The sequence below is a fragment of the Penicillium daleae genome, assembly GCF_028827525.1.
Source record: "Penicillium daleae strain IBT 16125 chromosome Unknown utg000008l_segment0_segment0, whole genome shotgun sequence".
Taxonomy (NCBI): Eukaryota; Fungi; Ascomycota; class Eurotiomycetes; order Eurotiales; family Aspergillaceae; genus Penicillium; species Penicillium daleae.
This window is the reverse complement of record NW_026623156.1, coordinates 3,442,949-3,460,601: the sequence shown is the minus strand read 5'-3', so window position 1 is coordinate 3,460,601 and position 17,653 is coordinate 3,442,949. Positions and strand designations below refer to the sequence as shown.

Genomic DNA, 17,653 nt, shown 5'->3' with positions numbered 1-17,653 from the left:
GACCGTGCAGCCTGCAAAATACGTAGACATTCGGGGATATCCCAGTTCATGCGAATAACAGACAGAGTAGATAGTATACAGCCTCAAAGTGCTATTGACAATTGTTAAAGATCACCGATACGCCAGTGACCCTTAACCCAAACAGAAAATGAATAGAGACGCGCGCATATTGTAACAATGTTCTCCGCTTCGCCCACCACTGATCTCGGCAGACACACGGCAATTTCCAATCAAATGTTCCGAGAACGCCGACGCTAGAGAACGGGAGCCAAGCAGAAGCCCCGACGATATATGCTTCGAGGAAATCTTGAGTGAACAAACTCTTGGTAAGGAAAAAGGCAATTTTCCACAAGGAACAATGCCAAGCTTTCCCGATACTCAGCTGTCGAATCATTTTGACTGAGGACCTGCTGCCTTCTTTTGGTTGAGCTGCATGGGCTGTTAGCGAGGAATCTTTCCATGATAGACGGTTTCGAAATCATGGAATGCTTGTAGATGCAGTATAATGATATCAATGCCGTGGGAAATGACTCACCCAGTTCTTCTTACAGTCCCGATAGGCCCTTTAGAGAATTCCATGTTAGTAAAGTGCGTCTCAGGGAGCCAGGCAATGGATTGGACCAAAAGAAAGACAGGGCGAGCAGTGCCTGTGTGTCATGGTCTCGGAATCTCGGAAAATATCGAGAATAGACTAGGTAGACATACTGAAAGTAGTCGCCACACATCTCGCGATCGAAGCCATTGCGCTTCATACATTTTAGACTCCGGTCCGCGAAATCCTGGCAAGGATCATAGTATTCGCTGGCGGTTTTACTAGAATTCATGTTAGCGAAACCCTTTGGCATGGACGATTTCAAGAGGTCAAAGGTAGTGAATGGGACAATAGAGCCATAGAACCCGCAGCTTCGAGTGAGGCATTTCAGATATAGTAATACGGACGAAGAAGCGCCCAATGGATACCAAAGATATTATACACTCCCCATATTAAAGAGTGCGGCCGAGAAAAGGACCCTAAACTTACTGTGAGAACTTCCTCTCAGCTTTCTCCCACGCCTTGTCGTGTTGCTCCTCTTGGACGGTACCGGCCGCCATGGTTGCGGTTTCTTTTGGTAAAAAGATACTGGCTCACGAAAGCGTCAAGGATCTCTGAAGTGAGTAGTGAGTTCCGGAGGTTCTTTAAATGGTTGGGGCTGATATTGAGAGAACTTGTAGATTGATTAAAGATCGGAAGGTCGGTGTTGCTCCGGGAAGAATTGGGGATGATCACCAGGGCGGTCTTGGCGCGGAGAGGCCTTGTCTTGTGGATTGTCAGGTTCTGATTGGCCCGCCAATGTCTGTCCAATCAGCGCTGAATATTCCACTAACTTGATGTATGTATTGATTGGCACTTCTCCCTGGAGCAAGTACGAATGGTTACCAGTTCAGAGATCCTTTTGGGCCTCACTGTTCCAGTATCTGAGGGCTCGAACTATTTTCAACTGGAAGATACAGCTGTTTGAAGATGAGATCATGTGATATGCAAGTCCATCAAGGCTCTCAAGGATACAAGTTGGTAAGCCACAGGAGTACTTTGGCAGAAGGGCAGGGATCCCGGTAGGTTTTTTGGCTTCCAGAAAATAGTCATGTACACGTATACTCCAAAGGAATTGCTAATGATGTGTATAGCTAGCTACTTCAAAGTACCATGATAAAGCGATGAGGTTGAAACACGCCCGAGTACTTGTGACAATCTATAATGCCTTTGATTCAGTGGTCGGTCACATCCTTACTGCCCGCTCTACACAATCTGAGCTTCTGGTAGTTAGATCGCTTGGCTTCCCGTTGCGGCTCTTGCTAATGCGTCGGAGACATCACATTAACGTTGTTCAAGTAAGGTCACGCTGCAAACAAACTTGAAATAAGAATTTACTCCACCTTTCTTTTCATAGTACTTTGCCTCTCCCATCCATGATGAACCCATATGAAGCGGACCCAGAAAGAATACCTACAACTGACTTGTACGCGGATGTGCCCTTGTATGGTCGATACCGCCCAAAACCTGATGACTTCCGCGTTGATCTCCAGCATGTCAACTCCAAAACAACAGACTCTCTAAGATACTGGGAGTTGGTTGTTAGTCTCTGCACCAAAGAGATCCGAATATACCCTGCTGACGAAGGCGGGCGGGATGTTTTTGCTCTTGGTAGCGTGATCGTGAAGTCCAGTGATCTTCACGAACGAGAGGGTGCTCAGATTACGGAGATTGGCTTCTCATACGCTGATGCAAAATGAGCTTCGGGCAATTGCTCTGGCAAAGACCGTCCTGGATGTCAAAGTTCCGGAAATCTATTTTGCTGGCAAGGTACTGAGTCTTACTAGTCGTTTATCGGGTTCAACAACTCACATTTTCTCAGATCAATGGTCGCCAAGTGCTGGTCCAAGAAAGGCTTCCAGGTGTTGGATTATCTGTCGCATGGTCTTATCTATCTAGACACCAGAGGAAGTCCTATAAAGAAAAATCCAGGAAGATACTGCGTCAACTTCACACCGTCAAGCCCACAGAGAAACTTCAAGCTCGCACCCACGTGATACCGGACCCTAACATACTCAATAATGGTCGTAGAAGGGGATATCCTCTTTTCAGACCTCAAGCATGATCCAGATATGAGCTTCATGCATAACGATTTTACCGAGTCTAACTGTAAGAGAGTATCAGGCTCTGGGCGGTATGACCCCCGTATAATTGTTACCCACTAACTCAAGCAAGTCTTGCATTTGAGCCTCATCGCTAAGACATCATGGTTATGGTAGGTGCTACTGCACGGGCCTACTGGATGACCAGGCATCTAGGCCCCAATATTGCCTAAAATGGCTATAGAGGAGGATGTGTTATCGACAACCCACCTCAGCGGTGCACTACAAGCCAAAGCTTACAGTTGGAATTACGGACCACTCAAATGCAGGAGCCCAGATTCGGCTCCCAGTTATTACCGCCACCAAAAGTTAAGAACTTAGGTTGTGGTAACAAGTCACATGCACCAGGGCCAGGGCTGATAGAAGTGACTTATGTAATAGTCTGCCTGAGGCCTTAACGACAAACACCATCGTCCCTGGCTTGGTAAAGTTCTGTTTATCTCAGTTCTAATCGGCATTCCACTTCTTACACTTTACATCTACACTCACCTCTTCCTCAGAATCCCGAATCTTCTGTCGTTGTGACTTTTCTGTGCATCTCGCCCGTCCACCTTGCCACAATCGCTGGGAACTTTTTCATCCGACCCCCACCGCATCTCCCGGAATTCGCGCCCCCGCGCCTCACGACTTTTAACGCGATTTGATTGATGCTCGAGCGCTCCTGCGACAACTGAAGACACCAAGATATCCCCAAAATGGAGGGTGGCGATGGTGCGGCAGAGACATCAGGGGTAAGAACACGCCCTTCTCCAAGAGCGCTGCGGAACATCTAGACTGACGCGTTCACAGCTTGTCAACACGCTTCAAGGGCATGTCGATGACATCCGAAGTCGTTTGCAATGCGGAATTTGCATAAGACCCCTCTACGAACCCTTTAGCCTTGCTTGTGGGCATACATTTTGCTACACCGTGAGTGGTCACCCTATCAGCTTTTCTGTCTATCTGCGCCCTTCGGCCCCTCTCTAACTTTTCCTAGTGCCTTACACAATGGTTCAGTGGTGGAAGATCGAAGCGAACATGTCCGGATTGCCGGGCCCCCGTCAAGACTCAGCCTGCGCCGGCTTATCTGGTCTGTCCGCGCTGCCTCTAAAATGATATCCACCACGCTCTAACACATTACTTTCCTAGGTTCGCGAGATCGTACACATGTTCACGAGTCGGGCAGAGCTTTTGGACAAAGGGGAGACCACCCACGAGCATTTAGTGAACCGAAAAGCAGAATCGGAGAAACTGGATCAAGACAAAGCCAACACGAACCCACATACCGGTGGTCTGTTTGGAGGACTATTTAAACCCAAAGCTCCTGCACTGAAGCCCCTTGTCGATGTGGATGATGGGGTGATGCGATGTCCACACTGCCAGTGGGAGCTTGAAGAAGATGCATGTGGGGGCTGTGGATGGATTTACCGACCAGACGAGGATAGATCCGACTACAGTGGATCCGACGACGATGACTACGATGACGAGACCGATTATGACTCAATGCTTGAGGGAGAGGACCTCGAGGAGGACGAATTTGGAGACATTGATGATGACCACAGTGCCTGGGGCCCTTTCGGGGCTTATGGCACGCCATTTCTTTTTGGAGAAAGAGACCCGACCGCTTCGATCTTTGGCCCTCTGGCCGAGGCTCTGGGAGATCATGTCTATCAACCGCATTCTTGGATGCCCCCTCCCGGAAATTACGATAGTTATTACGAAGACGAGGATGATTATGAGAGTGAAGATGAGTATGATGAGATGGACTCATTCATCGATGACGAAGAGCATCGAAACGGCGTGCAATTCGACTCCGATCATTCAACTGTCGTTGGTGGCGATGGACCTCAGAGCCGTACTTCTCCGACTCGGAGACAGGGCCGACCCGTTGTGAACGTTGATTCTTCAGATGAGGATGCAAGCGATCCCGAAGAAGGCGATACTACGGGCGTGTCACTCGGCGAAGGTTGGAACCCTCGTTCCTCTGGAGGAGGGGCATCGAGCAGTCCTCCATCTCAATACCACGACACGAGGTCTTCTCCAATGGAGTCTTCTATCGTCGATGACGAGTCATCAGACGACGAGGACGACGAGGACGAGAATGACATCGAAGAGAATGAGGATAGAGACGACGAGGACGAGGAAGATGAAGAACCTCTTGTCAGCCGTGGACGTTATCACCAGCGACTCGAAGTACCTGCAACGAGTGATGGCAGTGAAGTCACTGAAAGTCCATCACCAAGGCTAATGAGGACCGCCGGGTACACGGGGTCTTCTGCCCACAACGCTATCACCATCGCTGACTCTGATGAAGAGCAACCAATTGGTCCTGTACGACGAGCGACGCAACGAAGGCGCGCCCGGTTCTCACCTTACTGAATACGGCCATGCACTCATCGGCATCAGCCCCTTTCTTCCTTGTCTGGGGGGTTTCAGCGTTATCGCATTGTGTTTGCAAAGAGCGTGGCGCTCTGGATGGAATAGACATACTGCTCGCTTTTCATATTACTTGCACACCTCTTTGTCCGGTTTTTACAGGAGTCTACCCCTTCAGTTGGCGCAGTGGTTTCTCTTGCGCCCTTCTCCATCTTTGTTCATCTTCCACCTTCTAGTTCCCATGCTTCCTGCAAATACCCCTATCCTCTGTTGTTTGACGTTTTTGTTTCTTGGCACAGACAGTATCTCTGCTCTTCTGCCCTTTGTTTTTTGTGGTTTCGAGATCATAGCAAGCGAGGAGGTATCATCGGCGCATGCATTCTTTTCTGTTTCGAGCGGGCTTATTCTAGTCTGGTCTCCTGGCTCCGGCTTCTACCAGGGACACTTAAAATCTAGCATGATGAGATCAGAAATTCCATCTCTTCGCAAAGCTATCCCAATGCGATCAATAATTTCTTTCTTTCAGAGTTCAGGCCTCCCATTTAACGGACCCCGAGTTGTAGAAAAGGGCTGCCTGTATGCAGGTGAATGCAGCTGGGTGACTCATCAGAGTGAGACTGGTGCCTTTCGAGGGCTGCCCAGTGGGGCAGACAAGCGATGGCATCAACCACTATAAAACACAGACACTCTCGTTTTATTCATGAATCTCACCTCAGTTGAATATTCTTGGTATTCTCCCGGAGACTCGTCAAAATGAGTTCCCCTCAGACTGCGCCTTATGGCCACTGGAAGAGTCCGTTAACCGCGGAGGGCTTGGCAACATGCAGCATCATGCTCAACGAAGTGGCGGTCGATGTTAGTGAAAGAAAGCCATAGCCACAAGAAAAAAAAAACATAGGCTGACAATTGACAGGAATCAACGGGTGCAATTTACTCGGTCGAATGCCGACCCGTTGAAGATGGCCGCTCTGCCATTGTGCTGCATCTCAGTGGACAAAGCAAAGATGTCCTCCCGGAAAATCTTAGTGCACTCGCAAGCGTACAAGAGCTTGGAGGTGGATCGATCTCAATAAGACATGACGGGGAGATCTTACTATCAGATGAAGATTCCTGTAATATCTATCTGCTGGACCCAGCATCAGCTCAAGCCTCGCTCGTCCAACCGGCCGAGGAAGGCATCCGCTATGCAGATTTCTCTAGTCATCCCACGAACTCGCGGTGGATCATTGCAATCAAGGAAGATCACCGAGAGGCAACCCCAGAAACACAAGCAACCCATGTCCACAACACGCTGGTGGCGATTGATATCGACTCTGATCCAAAAGATACTGGCAAAGAAGTGACGATCGCCCAAGGGGACGATTTCTACTCACATCCTAAATTTGATCCTTCTGGGAAATACGTTTCCTGGATTCAATGGAGCCATCCCGACATGCCCTGGACAGGGACTGTACTCCATCTGGCTGAGTGGAAAGATGGTTCACTGGAAAATGTCACTCGAATTGCCGGTGAAGCACAAAAGGAGAGCATCGCTCAGCCGAAATGGGGTCTGGACGGAAAATTGTACTTTGCAAGTGACAGAACCGGCTTTTGGCAGTTGTATTCATATAACCCCAAGGAGCCAGGTGTATATGCTATGTCATTCGAGGGAATGGAGAAGTCGGATTTTGCAGTCGCCGAGTGGGAGCTTGGAAGGTATGTACCCGTCCACAGACATGTTCCATGAGTACTAACCAAGTCTAAGCTCCACATATACATCGCTCGACGAAAAGACTATTGTCGCGACGGTGATCACTCATGCCACCAGCAAAGTAGTTCTGATTGATACCACCACCTCGTCCACTCGGGAGCTCGGCCTTCCATACGTGGATATCGAGAGGATCTGTCGTGTATCATCCACCAGCTTTGCAGTGGTTGGGTCATCAAAAAACTCACCCCAGGAACTGGCACTGGTCTCGCTCAATTCATCATTCGAAACAACCAGGGAAGTGCTCACTTCTACTGCATCATTCGAACTGGCACCTGAATTTGTTTCTATTGCAACGGAGTACACTGCCCCTCAAAAGTATGGTCCACAGGCCGATGGCGAAGTGCATATGTTCTACTTTGCTCCTCGCAACCCCGATTTCCAGGCTGATGGGGACCGCCTTCCTCCACTTTTAACATATGTACACGGAGGCCCGAACGGGGCTGTCACTCCTGCACTGGACCTCGAAATTCAATACTGGACGACCCGTGGCTTCGCCGTCTGTGCTGTCAACTACACGGGCTCCGTCGGATTCGGCCGAGAATACCGTGAACGACTATCCGGATATTGGGGTCTTATGGACGTGGGGGATGCAGTCAGCGCAGTCGAATTCCTCGTCACAAAGGGACTCGTCGACAAAAATCGAGTTGGAATTTACGGTGGAAGTGCCGGAGGCTACTTAACCTTGCGCGCCCTGCACATGTACCCCGAAATCTGGGCAGCAGGAATCAGCAACTACGGTATTAGCGATGTCAAGGCTCTGCAAGCAGATTCATACAAATTCGAGAGTCAAGACGTGGACCGATTGCTTCTCAGCAAAACTAAGCCCGAGGATCGAGAAGCGGAGCTCAAGAAGCGCAGCCCTTGCTATTATGCGGAGCAGATGAAGGCACCGTTGCTGCTGTTGCAAGGCACGGACGATATGGTGGTTCCGATCGCACAAGCGAGAATGATGGCCGATGCTATGCATTCCAAAGGAAGGGTTGCTGAGGTCGTTGAGTTTGAGGGCGAGGGCCATGGATGGAACGGGCAAAAGGCTATCTTTGAGTCTTATACTCGAGAGGAGGAATGGTGGAAGCGCTACCTGACGTGAGAAGATCTTTGCATTTCTAACGAAGATTGAAATCATGCTCTGACTGAAAACATTCGTCTTTTGTCAAACATGCTGAAAACATTGTCGTGGAAGTTGGTTCATAATGCCAACCACGAGTCCCTGCAGAAACAGATCGTGAAGCGTAACAACCCCTTGTCCCCGCGTCGCAAGAACCGTCTGTCTATCTAATGAGGTTCCCAAGTTATCTATATTCCCTTGGAAACAGACGAAATGCAGAATTGCCCAGCCCAATGTTTGACTTTATTCATCTGATTACCATATCACTGTGCCCTGGAACGGTCACAACCTCTAGTGTTGTCATACACCCCCCAAGTGCAACATTCCAAAGTTCCTTAGCCGGTTCGTCTCGTGGCCGACAAACAAAAAGAAATTCCTGCAATACCGAGACCGTGCTGCCCCATCCCTCCAGAGATAATTGATCTGCAACATCCACAAGCCGCACCAAAAACCACGAATGACACTTCATCCCCTTAGATGCCAGACTGCCCACGAAAAGGATCCAAAACAACAGATCATGTGCTGTACTCTGAAGACTGAAATAGCTCTTATATAGCCTTTCCCGGAGCGTTTCAACCAGCATCTCGAGGCATCGCATCCCATACAGACTCCAAACACGTATAGTCGAGTAGACTAGGATAGCGAGTCGAAGAGTCTCTTCAAAGGGTGTAAGTGTGCTCTCATATGGTAGAGACAATAAGCGGTGACTTAAATAGAGTAAACAGTCATTCTCAACGGACATCGGCTCAGCGGAACTCGTTTCTAAACTCTCGTAGTAAGAGACCAACTGCTGATACCAGGAAATGATTAACTTGAGCCGCGGTTGAATCTCATTAGACCATGGAGCATTGAAGAAGCGAGCTCCTAGTGTCGAGGTTCTTGTGTTCGTAGTATGACTACTCGCCTTGATAATTGTAGACTGTTCAAGAACTCGTTTCTCGAATTTTGTGCACATAGGAATTGCTGGCCGTGAGCATTTTCGTATCATTCCTCGCACGAATTCACAGCTGCTCATCCGGGGCAGTCAGCAAAATTAACCAATATGAGCAATAATGAATCCTACCTATAGATCATAGCGAGAGTTCCGCCATCAAGGTTATTCAATCCGCCCGTCACAGCTATTATCTTCATCATACCATTCATATGCGCCTCCGCGGCTTCTGTATTACCATCGAAGCCCTGGACGGTTCCACATTAGTAAATGAAGTGCCTTCAGAGATGGGAATCGAGACACCTACCTCTGAAACAAGTAAGTGAGAGATGGCAAAGATGGTTGACTCGGTGTATATCTTGCTTTCAGTTCGAAAGATTTCTTGAATTGACTTGATCATTCCAAGACGAAGGCGAAGTGTATCCTGTGTTGGCTTCCGCACAACCAATGCAGAAGCACCCGAAGCCTTGAGAATTGCCGCTCGGTGAGAAGCACTGATTGATAGCTTTATTTGCATCAATGCGGGATCATCGAGTACCTTCCTCCAGAACCATAGGGTCACATCGCTAGGACAGAGAGGGAAGCAGGATCTTGCTGAGTGAATTCGATCTAAATCTTGGTTAATGAACTGTATTCTGTTAAACCAATCAGCTGAAGAGCCGACCAGAGTGGATATCACGGTATCATATCCGGTTGAGACTGACAATGTTGGAAATAAACGTTCGGGTTATGCCTTAAACGGAGCACAGGATCAGGGGCTCCGTCCAGGACCCCCACTTCGAGAGACGGCATTATGACTGATTGCTCAAATGGATAATCATCTTCATCATGGCTATTCGATAGATCAAAGCAACCATATTTAGACTCAACAGCAGCACTGGGATTGGATGCTGGGGGCTGGCATTTGGTGAGGGGCGCGGCAATCAACGTCGATTCATGTACGGTTTTCTCTCTTCGCAAGCGATGGTGTCTTGTACGGACGAACGATTGTTTAGATCGAACTGCTTCGCGGCCTTTTGATTTATCATCTTGATAATCGACCCACAGAAACTCTCCCGGTTCCCTTTTTAGTCGCTTGTTAGTGGTTGGAATGGCTTTGACGAATTTGGGATCGGATGCCATAGTCAACGTTTGGGACTGGATCTCGGGCACCAAGCTTTGAGGGGGAAACTAAGTGGGAGAGACCCTGTTGATATTCTTTTAGGCAGAATAACAAGGAGTTATTTTCCTCTGGAAAGCCATTCTGGAAGCAATACCATGGTCGGCATTGAACTCAACCTTGTTAGCCCCTCGATCAAGCCTCACGTGAAAATCTAACCAGATTTGGTAAAGTCATCGCAATCTGTATGTGACCAGTCAACAACTGTACAAAAGGCTTTTATCAGTCCAAACCTTTGGGAACAAGTGCTTTCTGATTGAAATTAACCTCCCATGATCGGTTGACTTTACATTGTTTATACCCACCCATGCCTGTCATATCATCCAAAATGTGTGGGTGGTCAGTGCCATGGATACACCTTTTTCAGAGGTCAGAGTCAGCTTCTTCAAGAGTCACTTGGGTCTAATAACTGCGCTTATACAATTTATAGCAGAATGGGTTCGGAAATGAACGTCAGAGCCGCTATGCTTCTTGTATCGCTCAAAGTATGTGATTGGCTCTGATATGAGTCGCAATTAGGACTTGGGTTGAGTCATGATAGCGCTAGTATGCAGGAGGGGAAGTATCCATATTTCCATAATTCACCCGTGCGTACAGCTAGTCACGGCAAAGAGCATCGTTCCAAATTCATCCATGTTCTCAAGCCATCGGTTTGCTCTATCACGTCTCTCAGCAATTTCGGCATCGTTCAGACCTGGAGGCAAGGGCCAAAGCTCATCAATAGTGAGATATTGCTTCGTCCATTCCGTAAGAAAAACATTATACTCTTTCTCCCACTCACTTCGTCCTTGTGCCTGCCACAAGAGTTTATTCGCTGGGGCGGGAAGTCCTCGCAACTCTGTCCCAAGAAAGGTGGGAAGGTTCTCTTGCGAGGAAAGCACGCTGTCGAAAAGATACATCACGTAAAGTGTGCGCCTCTTGGATTCGGTGACAATCCATTCTTCCCATTTAGGACGTGCATGGTGTTGGTCGGTTGCGCACACAAGGCCTCGACGGGACGTAGAACATGCTAGCTCTTGTAGATTCATCATTGCTTGACGAAAGAAAGCACTGGAGCCTTGACTCAAGCGGAAGAATAACACCAATGCATACATCAGATATGCCTGGTAGGCAGCTAGAAGTGCCATGTCATCATAGATTTCTCGCGCTGCAGCTATGCTCTCCATCTCTCGCTGAAGAACGAGTGCAGCCGCATTCTCAGTGCCTGGCAAGGGATGCTCGCTTATGCGAATGAGGCTCAAGCAAGTATTCAATGGTAAACTTGCTTTTTGATCCTTCATTTGTGCAGGATGAATGAATGGGGGCACACCGCGTCCACGAGATGCACTGGCAGCATACGAGTTTAATATCCGCCAAATGTAATTCGTGACAACAACCGGATAGGACTTGATGGTTTGCTCGGGACCAGGAATGTAGGGATTTAGCCAGCGATTGCTAATATCCTCGACGTTGATAGGACAGAGCAAGTCAAGATGACTAAATTCGGGGCAAGTGTCCGCCAGATCATCGGCGCGAATTGCCGGAAGGGGTTCATGTCGTGGACTACGAAATGATAGTCTTGTTCCAAATTCTGAGCCATAGACGCTGTCTTCCTGCACTTGGCTACGAGGAGATTCGGCATGGCCAGGGGTTGCTGTGGGATAGGCACACGACAGACCTCGTTTGGCGCATCTTGCACAGGGAGTCTGGCGATCGCACTTTGCCTTCGAAATTGAGCATTGGTCGCATGATTTCTGTCGAGATGCAGAATATCTTGATGCATTCATCGCGTCATAGTGCCGCCGTTTGAGAAAATGTACCTCTACTAGAAGGATGATGGAAGGTTGCATGGAAGAGCGGCTGAAGGAGCAGGTTACAATGGGTGCGCCTCACGTGATCTATAGATCGAAATGAAAATCGTGAATTTACGATGTGATTCAAGGATGGCCTAAGAAATTCAGAAATAAAATAAAAGTGTCATATGAAAAAAGATCTTTTGGTGGCCGATGATCTGTAACGAGGTCCTCTGCAATATGTATGCAATAGAATAGAATACAAGTAAAAACTCCAACTCCGACTCCCAAAACCACTTCGTGCAACGCTCTGAAGAATAAGTCGTCAAGCTTGGGAGCTTAGAGACTTCTATACATCGGTTTCCACAATAGCATCAGTGGATGTGAACGGGACCTCGAAAACAATAGCGCCGTTACGACCATCAGGAGCGTTGCCCTGATCATAGTTATTGGCGTAACACTTCCACCGGGCCAAACGGTGCTCCTTGCCGACTGCAGCGACAATGCACAGGCCCGGAGCCTCAGGTGCTGAGTTTTTCTGAGATTTGGATGAGGATTTTGTGGACGAAGAAGCATGAATGGTTTCGGGACGACGCTCGAACACGGCAATGCCGTTAATCACACCCTTGATCAACGGCTGTGGCTCTTGTGTCTCCTTCTCGAGCTTCTTCTCAACTTCCATATTGTCGGGATCCGGAGTGGTATCGAGTGCAAGAGCATTGTTGAGCTGTTTCGACGGCGTATCAGGAGCCGCCTGGCCCAGGGAGCTTGCGCCAACTGGGCCTAATGGAATGATGGTCTTTTTATCGTCAGAAATGCGCCATGCTCGAATCCAGCCATCCCAGCTGCCACTCAGAACAACATCAGTGCCGGGAAGCGTTGCAAGGGCGGTAATCCAACGAGGCATACGCCTCATGTGACGGGTATTACGAGCCGCAGTCTCCGGGTCGACTTCGGGGGAGAGTTCATCCAAAGGAGCCATAGGATCCAGACCATGGGCCAAAGGGATGGTGTGGAGCGGCTTCTTCTTGTGCATTGACCATAGCGAAATGGAGCCCGAGTCGGAACCTGTGACGAAGTGATTGGGGGGAAGAGGAGCGATACAGTCAATGTTGCTCTCAATGTAAGGTGCCTTCTTGGATGCACCACCACGGAACACAAGCTGAGATTCCTCCACAACTTTCCACAACCGAGCTGTACGGTCCCGAGCTCCGACTGAAACACACTGATCAATGGTCATAGCTGCGACTGAGGTGACGTGATCCTGGTGACCGAAGAGAGTTTCGACATAAGCGTGACCAGCGCCACTGATCGACCAAGTCTTCAAGGTACGGTCATATGATCCCGAGAAGAGTTGTTCACCAGAGCTCATAGCTGAGATGTGGCGTGCGAAAGCTAAACTGCTCACAGAGTCGCGGTGCTGGGTGAAGGTCTTCATGGGGGTCAAAGTCTCGGCATCCCAAATGACCAGACGGTTATCGGCTCCGCCAGTAGCAACGAATTTGCCCGATGGTGAAACAGCGACCGAAAGGATACTTCCAGTGTGACCGGACTCTTCGCCTGTTTCGGCAATCTTGCGCACACCCCGAGCATATTTAACACGCCTGGGCTTCTTGCGCTGCGGCCGAGGAGGGCGTGTTGAGGATCCATTCGTTTCAGTAGTCGCCGGTGCGTTTGGTGGGGCCAATTCCCACTTGATCAGAGTCTTGTCCTTCGAGACAGTGTAGGCGTAAGGCGGATGAACGGCGATGGAAGTAGTTGACTGGGTATCGGAGCGGAAAAAGGAATGAGAAGGTTCAGAGAAAGACAGATGGGAGGCAATCTGCCGGAAAGTGCGTCCCTTGAACTCGTCCTAATATCGACAGCTATTAGCCATTGAAGTCTTGCAAGATTCAGGTGAATATCTACATACCACGTCCTCCTTCAATCTCTCGGCAATCAAGTCTCGGTCGATTTCAGCAGCATCGAAACCCACTGTATCCTCGACGTCTTCGCGAATGTTCTCCAAATACCGCTCTGCGAGTTTTAATCTCCGGTCTGCGGCTGTTTCTCCACCGTCAGAGTCTGATTCAGAGTCTGAACCAGAGCCCATGGGCTCTAATGCGTCTTCTTCATCATCTAAATCACTTCCAGAGATCGAGTCTTCACGTGCACGGGCTCGTCGACCTCCTGCGGCGTCATTTTTGGCATCGACGCCTCTTTTCTTAGTTGCTGGAGCGGCGGCGCGATCTTCTCTCTTGCGCTTGCGCTGCGAAGCGGGGACGGTAAAGAAGGAAGACATGGTGCCCTTCAACAGAAGACCTACAATGTAGATCCCTGGTCAATTGTGTGTGTATGAAAACACCGCGTAGAAAATGTCGCCGTCGCGGTCGAGGACTTGCGGCGGAGACAACTTTTTTTTCGGAGAAAAAGGCGCTAAGCGGCGGCTGAGTCAGCAGGGTAGCTGAGAGAGCTCCCGTCCCCAGTCCAGGCGTCAAGCTCGCCGCGCGGTCATCAACCATCAACCACCAACCTTCTCATTTCATTCCTCGCCTTCACTCACCTCATCCCTTCCCTTTTCTTGTTGGAATCAGAGCTTGTATTACTGCAAAGATGTAAGCATACTGTCCCTGTTATCCATTCAATCAACCTTCCGTCCCTAACAAACCATGCAGGGAGGTTCTCTTGGGCATCACTGGTAAGGACTTCGTCATTGTGGCCGCATCCAAGGCTACGATGCGGGGCCCTACGATCATCAAAGCCGAGGACGACAAGACACGACAGCTCAACCGGACCACATTGATGGCATTCAGCGGAGAAGCGGGTGACACCGGTGAGTAGCTTATGTTTAGTGACCATCATGTCAATTTACGGCGGAACATGGCCGGGATTCTGACGATCGATTGTAACTAGTGCAATTTGCCGAGTTCATCCAAGCCAACGTTCAACTGTACTCGATGCGCAACGATACCGAGCTCAACCCTCCCGCCGTCGCCAACTTTGTCCGAGGAGAGCTGGCCCGCAGCTTGCGATCACGAAGCCCCTACACAGTCAACCTGCTCCTTGGAGGCATCGATCCAACCACACAGCAACCTCATCTTTACTGGATTGACTATCTGGCCTCTCTGGCTTCTGTACCATACGCTGCCCACGGATACGCCCAGTATGTTCTGTTCCTCGCGTGACCTTGAACCATCTGAGATTGGGTTCTCCATGCTAACAAGATACGCAGATACTACTGCCTTTCCCTCTTGGACAAGCACCACAACCCCAATATCAACCTTGAGCAAGGCATGAAGCTTCTGGGAATGTGCACAGATGAGCTCAAGCGGCGGTTGCCGTTCGATTACAAGGGTGTATGTATATCAGCGACCTCTTCTCATACCGATTTACTAACCTTCTATTGCAATAGGTTCTTGTAAAGGTCATCACGAAAGAAGGTGTGAAGGTTGTCGACTTCGATAATGACAAGATCGTTCGGAGTGCTTAATGGACGACATGCTCAGGCGTTTGTTGTATCATATCCTATGACGTTTAACCCTTGATGACAGGATAATGTGAAAATCTGTTGGCGTAATCAAAGCCGTAGACATGGAACCCTGAATCTTGAATCTGTGCTCTTTCATCTTAAAGTCCCCGAATCATAATCTCTCTTCCATCAGCAGCTCGAGAACCCGAGACGACAGTGGAGTAAATGGTCTTGTACAGCGCATAACGGTGGACGCTCTCGGGATCCACTCCAAAGCCTGTTTGACGTGTTTGCATCCCTCCAAGCTTGTCGCGCGGAACTGCAGAACAACTTCAGCATTGCATTGTCCGAGATCTCACCCTCCGCCACAATGTCAAAGAGACAAGCCGAGCTGCCTCTAGACGAGAACTATCCCGGATCGCCTGCGTCGAAAAAGGCACGTGTGGAGGATGACAACGACGGCGATTTGCCCAACGGGGGCGCGCCTGCGCAACAACCCAACGACCAGGAGATGGGCGCAGTCGAGCGCAATGGTGCAGGTACCACTACAGTTGGGGTGCTAGAGGACCAGGACCTGCAGGATGGGGAGCAAGATCTTTCAGAGTCCTCGGATATCGACGAAGAGGTCTCCGCCCTCAGTGCGCCCAAACGACAAGCTCAGCCCATGGAAGGCTACGATGACCTCTATCTTGACACCGTCAACCGCCAGGTGTTGGATTTTGATTTTGAGAAGCTGTGCTCGGTCAGCCTCTCAAACATTAATGTGTATGCCTGCCTCGTCTGTGGCAAATATTTCCAAGGTCGTGGACCCAAGTCGCACGCATATTTCCATTCCCTCGAAGACAACCATCATGTTTACATCAATATGGGAACGAAGAAGGTCTATGTCTTGCCGGAGGGATACGAGGTTAAGAGCAAAAGCTTAGAGGACATAAAGTATGTGGTTGATCCAATCTTCACAAAATCGGAGGTGGTGAAGTTGGACAAGGAAGTCCATGACGCCTGGGACCTCTCGGGGACTAGGTACCGACCAGGTAAGACAACCCCCTCTGTCACTAATGAGACACCCGTATACTCATTGTCGTAGGTTTTGTCGGTATGAACAATATCAAAGCCAATGACTACCTGAATGTTGTCGTCCAACTTTTGGCGCATGTCCATCCCATTCGAAACTTCTTCCTCCTTCACGAGTTCCCGACACCAGGTACTCCTGAACTCGCTCTTCGATTTAGTACTCTTGTTCGCAAGCTCTGGAATCCAAAGGCATTCCGGTCCCATGTCTCACCGCATGAGCTGTTACAAGAGATTGCATTGCGGTCATCGAAACGCTTTACCCTAACCCAGCAATCCGACCCTGTGGAATTCCTATCTTGGTTCCTGAACAACCTTCACCTCTCTCTGGGTGGGTCAAAAAAGTCGTCTGCAACGCCCACGAGTGTCGTCCAAGCTGCTTTTCAGGGCCAGCTTCGCATCGAAAGTCAGGCTATCACCGCACACTCCGATACACAAAATGCCCGCCTGGTGTTCACAGAATCCGGTGACATCAAAAGCCAGGTTACGCCCTTCCAAATCCTCACTCTCGACCTCCCACCAACTCCCCTCTTCCAATCGGCCAATCGAGAGTCTATCATTCCACAAGTCCCTCTGACCACTCTACTGAACAAGTATAATGGCCGAGAGGCTTCCGAAAAGATGGCGCATCGTGTCCGACACCGCCTCCTGCATCCTCTTCCACCTTACCTCTTCTTCCATATCAAACGTTTCAGCAAGAACCGCTTCGTCAGCGAACGTAACCCTACTATTGTTACGTTCCCCTCCCCACGCTCCCTCGACATGTCTCCGTATGTGGAGCCCAGCCCGTCTGTCTACCCACCTAGTGAGCCTATTCTCTACGATCTCGTCGCGAACATCATCCTCGACCCTTCTATCGCCGCACCTGGTGCCACCGAAGATGCAGCTGATAAGGGTGTGAACGCTGCCTCCGGTGCAGGTGGCTCATCGTCGGGGGCCGGCGCAGGCACTGAAAAGGTCTCTTGGCTCGTACAGTTGCACGATAAAGCCGTGTCTGCAGAGAACGCGCGCCACACTGGCGGTGCGGAGCAGCAGCAACAACGCAATTCGGAGTGGCTTGAGATCCAGGACCTTTTCGTCAAGCGTGCTGAGAGCGAGACTTTGTTCACACGGGAGGGCTACCTTATGGTTTGGGAGCGGAGAAAAGCCCCCGCGCCGAAGGCAAAGGGGAAATCCAAGTAATATATTGAAGTGATCTCGGGGGAGTTAGGTTGAGTGATTGTGTCGAATAGGAGGGTTAAAGGCGGCGTTCTCTTTACTTTACAGCGTCCCGATGGACAGACTCAATCGTTTATTTAGGCCGTCTGCCAATGTGGTGTACTACTAAGAATCTGATGAATTAACGCCAAGTGGTATCTACTTTTGTAGACCATCCATCCAGTATCG

At 49.6% G+C, this 17,653-nt stretch overlaps 10 protein-coding genes across 10 annotated transcripts; 6 read left to right on the top strand and 4 right to left on the bottom strand.

Annotated features, from left to right (window-relative positions):
- Positions 1–390: 390 nt before the first annotated feature.
- N7458_009781 (uncharacterized protein) lies at positions 391–1,092 on the bottom strand (the record flags this gene model as incomplete). The annotated part of the gene is made up of 4 exons (XM_056913163.1): positions 391–429; positions 536–563; positions 706–813; positions 1,022–1,092. 4 exons carry the CDS (start codon positions 1,090–1,092, stop codon positions 391–393), a joined length of 246 nt encoding a protein of 81 aa, XP_056762012.1.
- An 858-nt stretch (positions 1,093–1,950) lies between these two features.
- On the top strand, positions 1,951–2,271 carry N7458_009780 (kinase-like domain-containing protein; the record flags this gene model as incomplete). Its single annotated transcript, XM_056913162.1, has 1 exon — positions 1,951–2,271. One exon carries the CDS (start codon positions 1,951–1,953, stop codon positions 2,269–2,271), a length of 321 nt encoding a protein of 106 aa, XP_056762011.1.
- A 35-nt stretch (positions 2,272–2,306) lies between these two features.
- N7458_009779 (uncharacterized protein) lies at positions 2,307–2,568 on the top strand (the record flags this gene model as incomplete). The annotated part of the gene is made up of 2 exons (XM_056913161.1): positions 2,307–2,341; positions 2,394–2,568. 2 exons carry the CDS (start codon positions 2,307–2,309, stop codon positions 2,566–2,568), a joined length of 210 nt encoding a protein of 69 aa, XP_056762010.1.
- Positions 2,569–3,368: 800 nt separating this feature from the next.
- Positions 3,369–5,031, top strand: N7458_009778 (uncharacterized protein; the record flags this gene model as incomplete). The annotated part of the gene is made up of 4 exons (XM_056913160.1): positions 3,369–3,404; positions 3,463–3,582; positions 3,650–3,742; positions 3,802–5,031. 4 exons carry the CDS (start codon positions 3,369–3,371, stop codon positions 5,029–5,031), a joined length of 1,479 nt encoding a protein of 492 aa, XP_056762009.1.
- Positions 5,032–5,781: 750 nt separating this feature from the next.
- N7458_009777 (S9 family peptidase) lies at positions 5,782–7,868 on the top strand (the record flags this gene model as incomplete). Its single annotated transcript, XM_056913159.1, has 3 exons — positions 5,782–5,883; positions 5,942–6,723; positions 6,773–7,868. The coding sequence occupies 3 exons, from the start codon at positions 5,782–5,784 to the stop codon at positions 7,866–7,868; spliced, it is 1,980 nt and encodes a 659-aa protein (XP_056762008.1).
- Positions 7,869–8,133: 265 nt separating this feature from the next.
- Positions 8,134–9,939, bottom strand: N7458_009776 (uncharacterized protein; the record flags this gene model as incomplete). Its single annotated transcript, XM_056913158.1, has 3 exons — positions 8,134–8,805; positions 9,125–9,383; positions 9,497–9,939. 3 exons carry the CDS (start codon positions 9,937–9,939, stop codon positions 8,134–8,136), a joined length of 1,374 nt encoding a protein of 457 aa, XP_056762007.1.
- A 618-nt stretch (positions 9,940–10,557) lies between these two features.
- On the bottom strand, positions 10,558–11,742 carry N7458_009775 (Zn(II)2Cys6 transcription factor domain-containing protein; the record flags this gene model as incomplete). The annotated part of the gene is made up of 1 exon (XM_056913157.1): positions 10,558–11,742. One exon carries the CDS (start codon positions 11,740–11,742, stop codon positions 10,558–10,560), a length of 1,185 nt encoding a protein of 394 aa, XP_056762006.1.
- A 355-nt stretch (positions 11,743–12,097) lies between these two features.
- On the bottom strand, positions 12,098–14,029 carry N7458_009774 (ribosomal RNA-processing protein RRP9; the record flags this gene model as incomplete). Its single annotated transcript, XM_056913156.1, has 2 exons — positions 12,098–13,600; positions 13,661–14,029. The coding sequence occupies 2 exons, from the start codon at positions 14,027–14,029 to the stop codon at positions 12,098–12,100; spliced, it is 1,872 nt and encodes a 623-aa protein (XP_056762005.1).
- A 655-nt stretch (positions 14,030–14,684) lies between these two features.
- Positions 14,685–15,217, top strand: pre1 (proteasome core particle subunit beta 4; the record flags this gene model as incomplete). The annotated part of the gene is made up of 3 exons (XM_056913155.1): positions 14,685–14,890; positions 14,960–15,083; positions 15,140–15,217. The coding sequence occupies 3 exons, from the start codon at positions 14,685–14,687 to the stop codon at positions 15,215–15,217; spliced, it is 408 nt and encodes a 135-aa protein (XP_056762004.1).
- Positions 15,218–15,566: 349 nt separating this feature from the next.
- Positions 15,567–17,449, top strand: N7458_009772 (ubiquitin carboxyl-terminal hydrolase family protein; the record flags this gene model as incomplete). Its single annotated transcript, XM_056913154.1, has 2 exons — positions 15,567–16,230; positions 16,284–17,449. 2 exons carry the CDS (start codon positions 15,567–15,569, stop codon positions 17,447–17,449), a joined length of 1,830 nt encoding a protein of 609 aa, XP_056762003.1.
- Between the last annotated feature and the right edge of the window lie 204 nt (positions 17,450–17,653).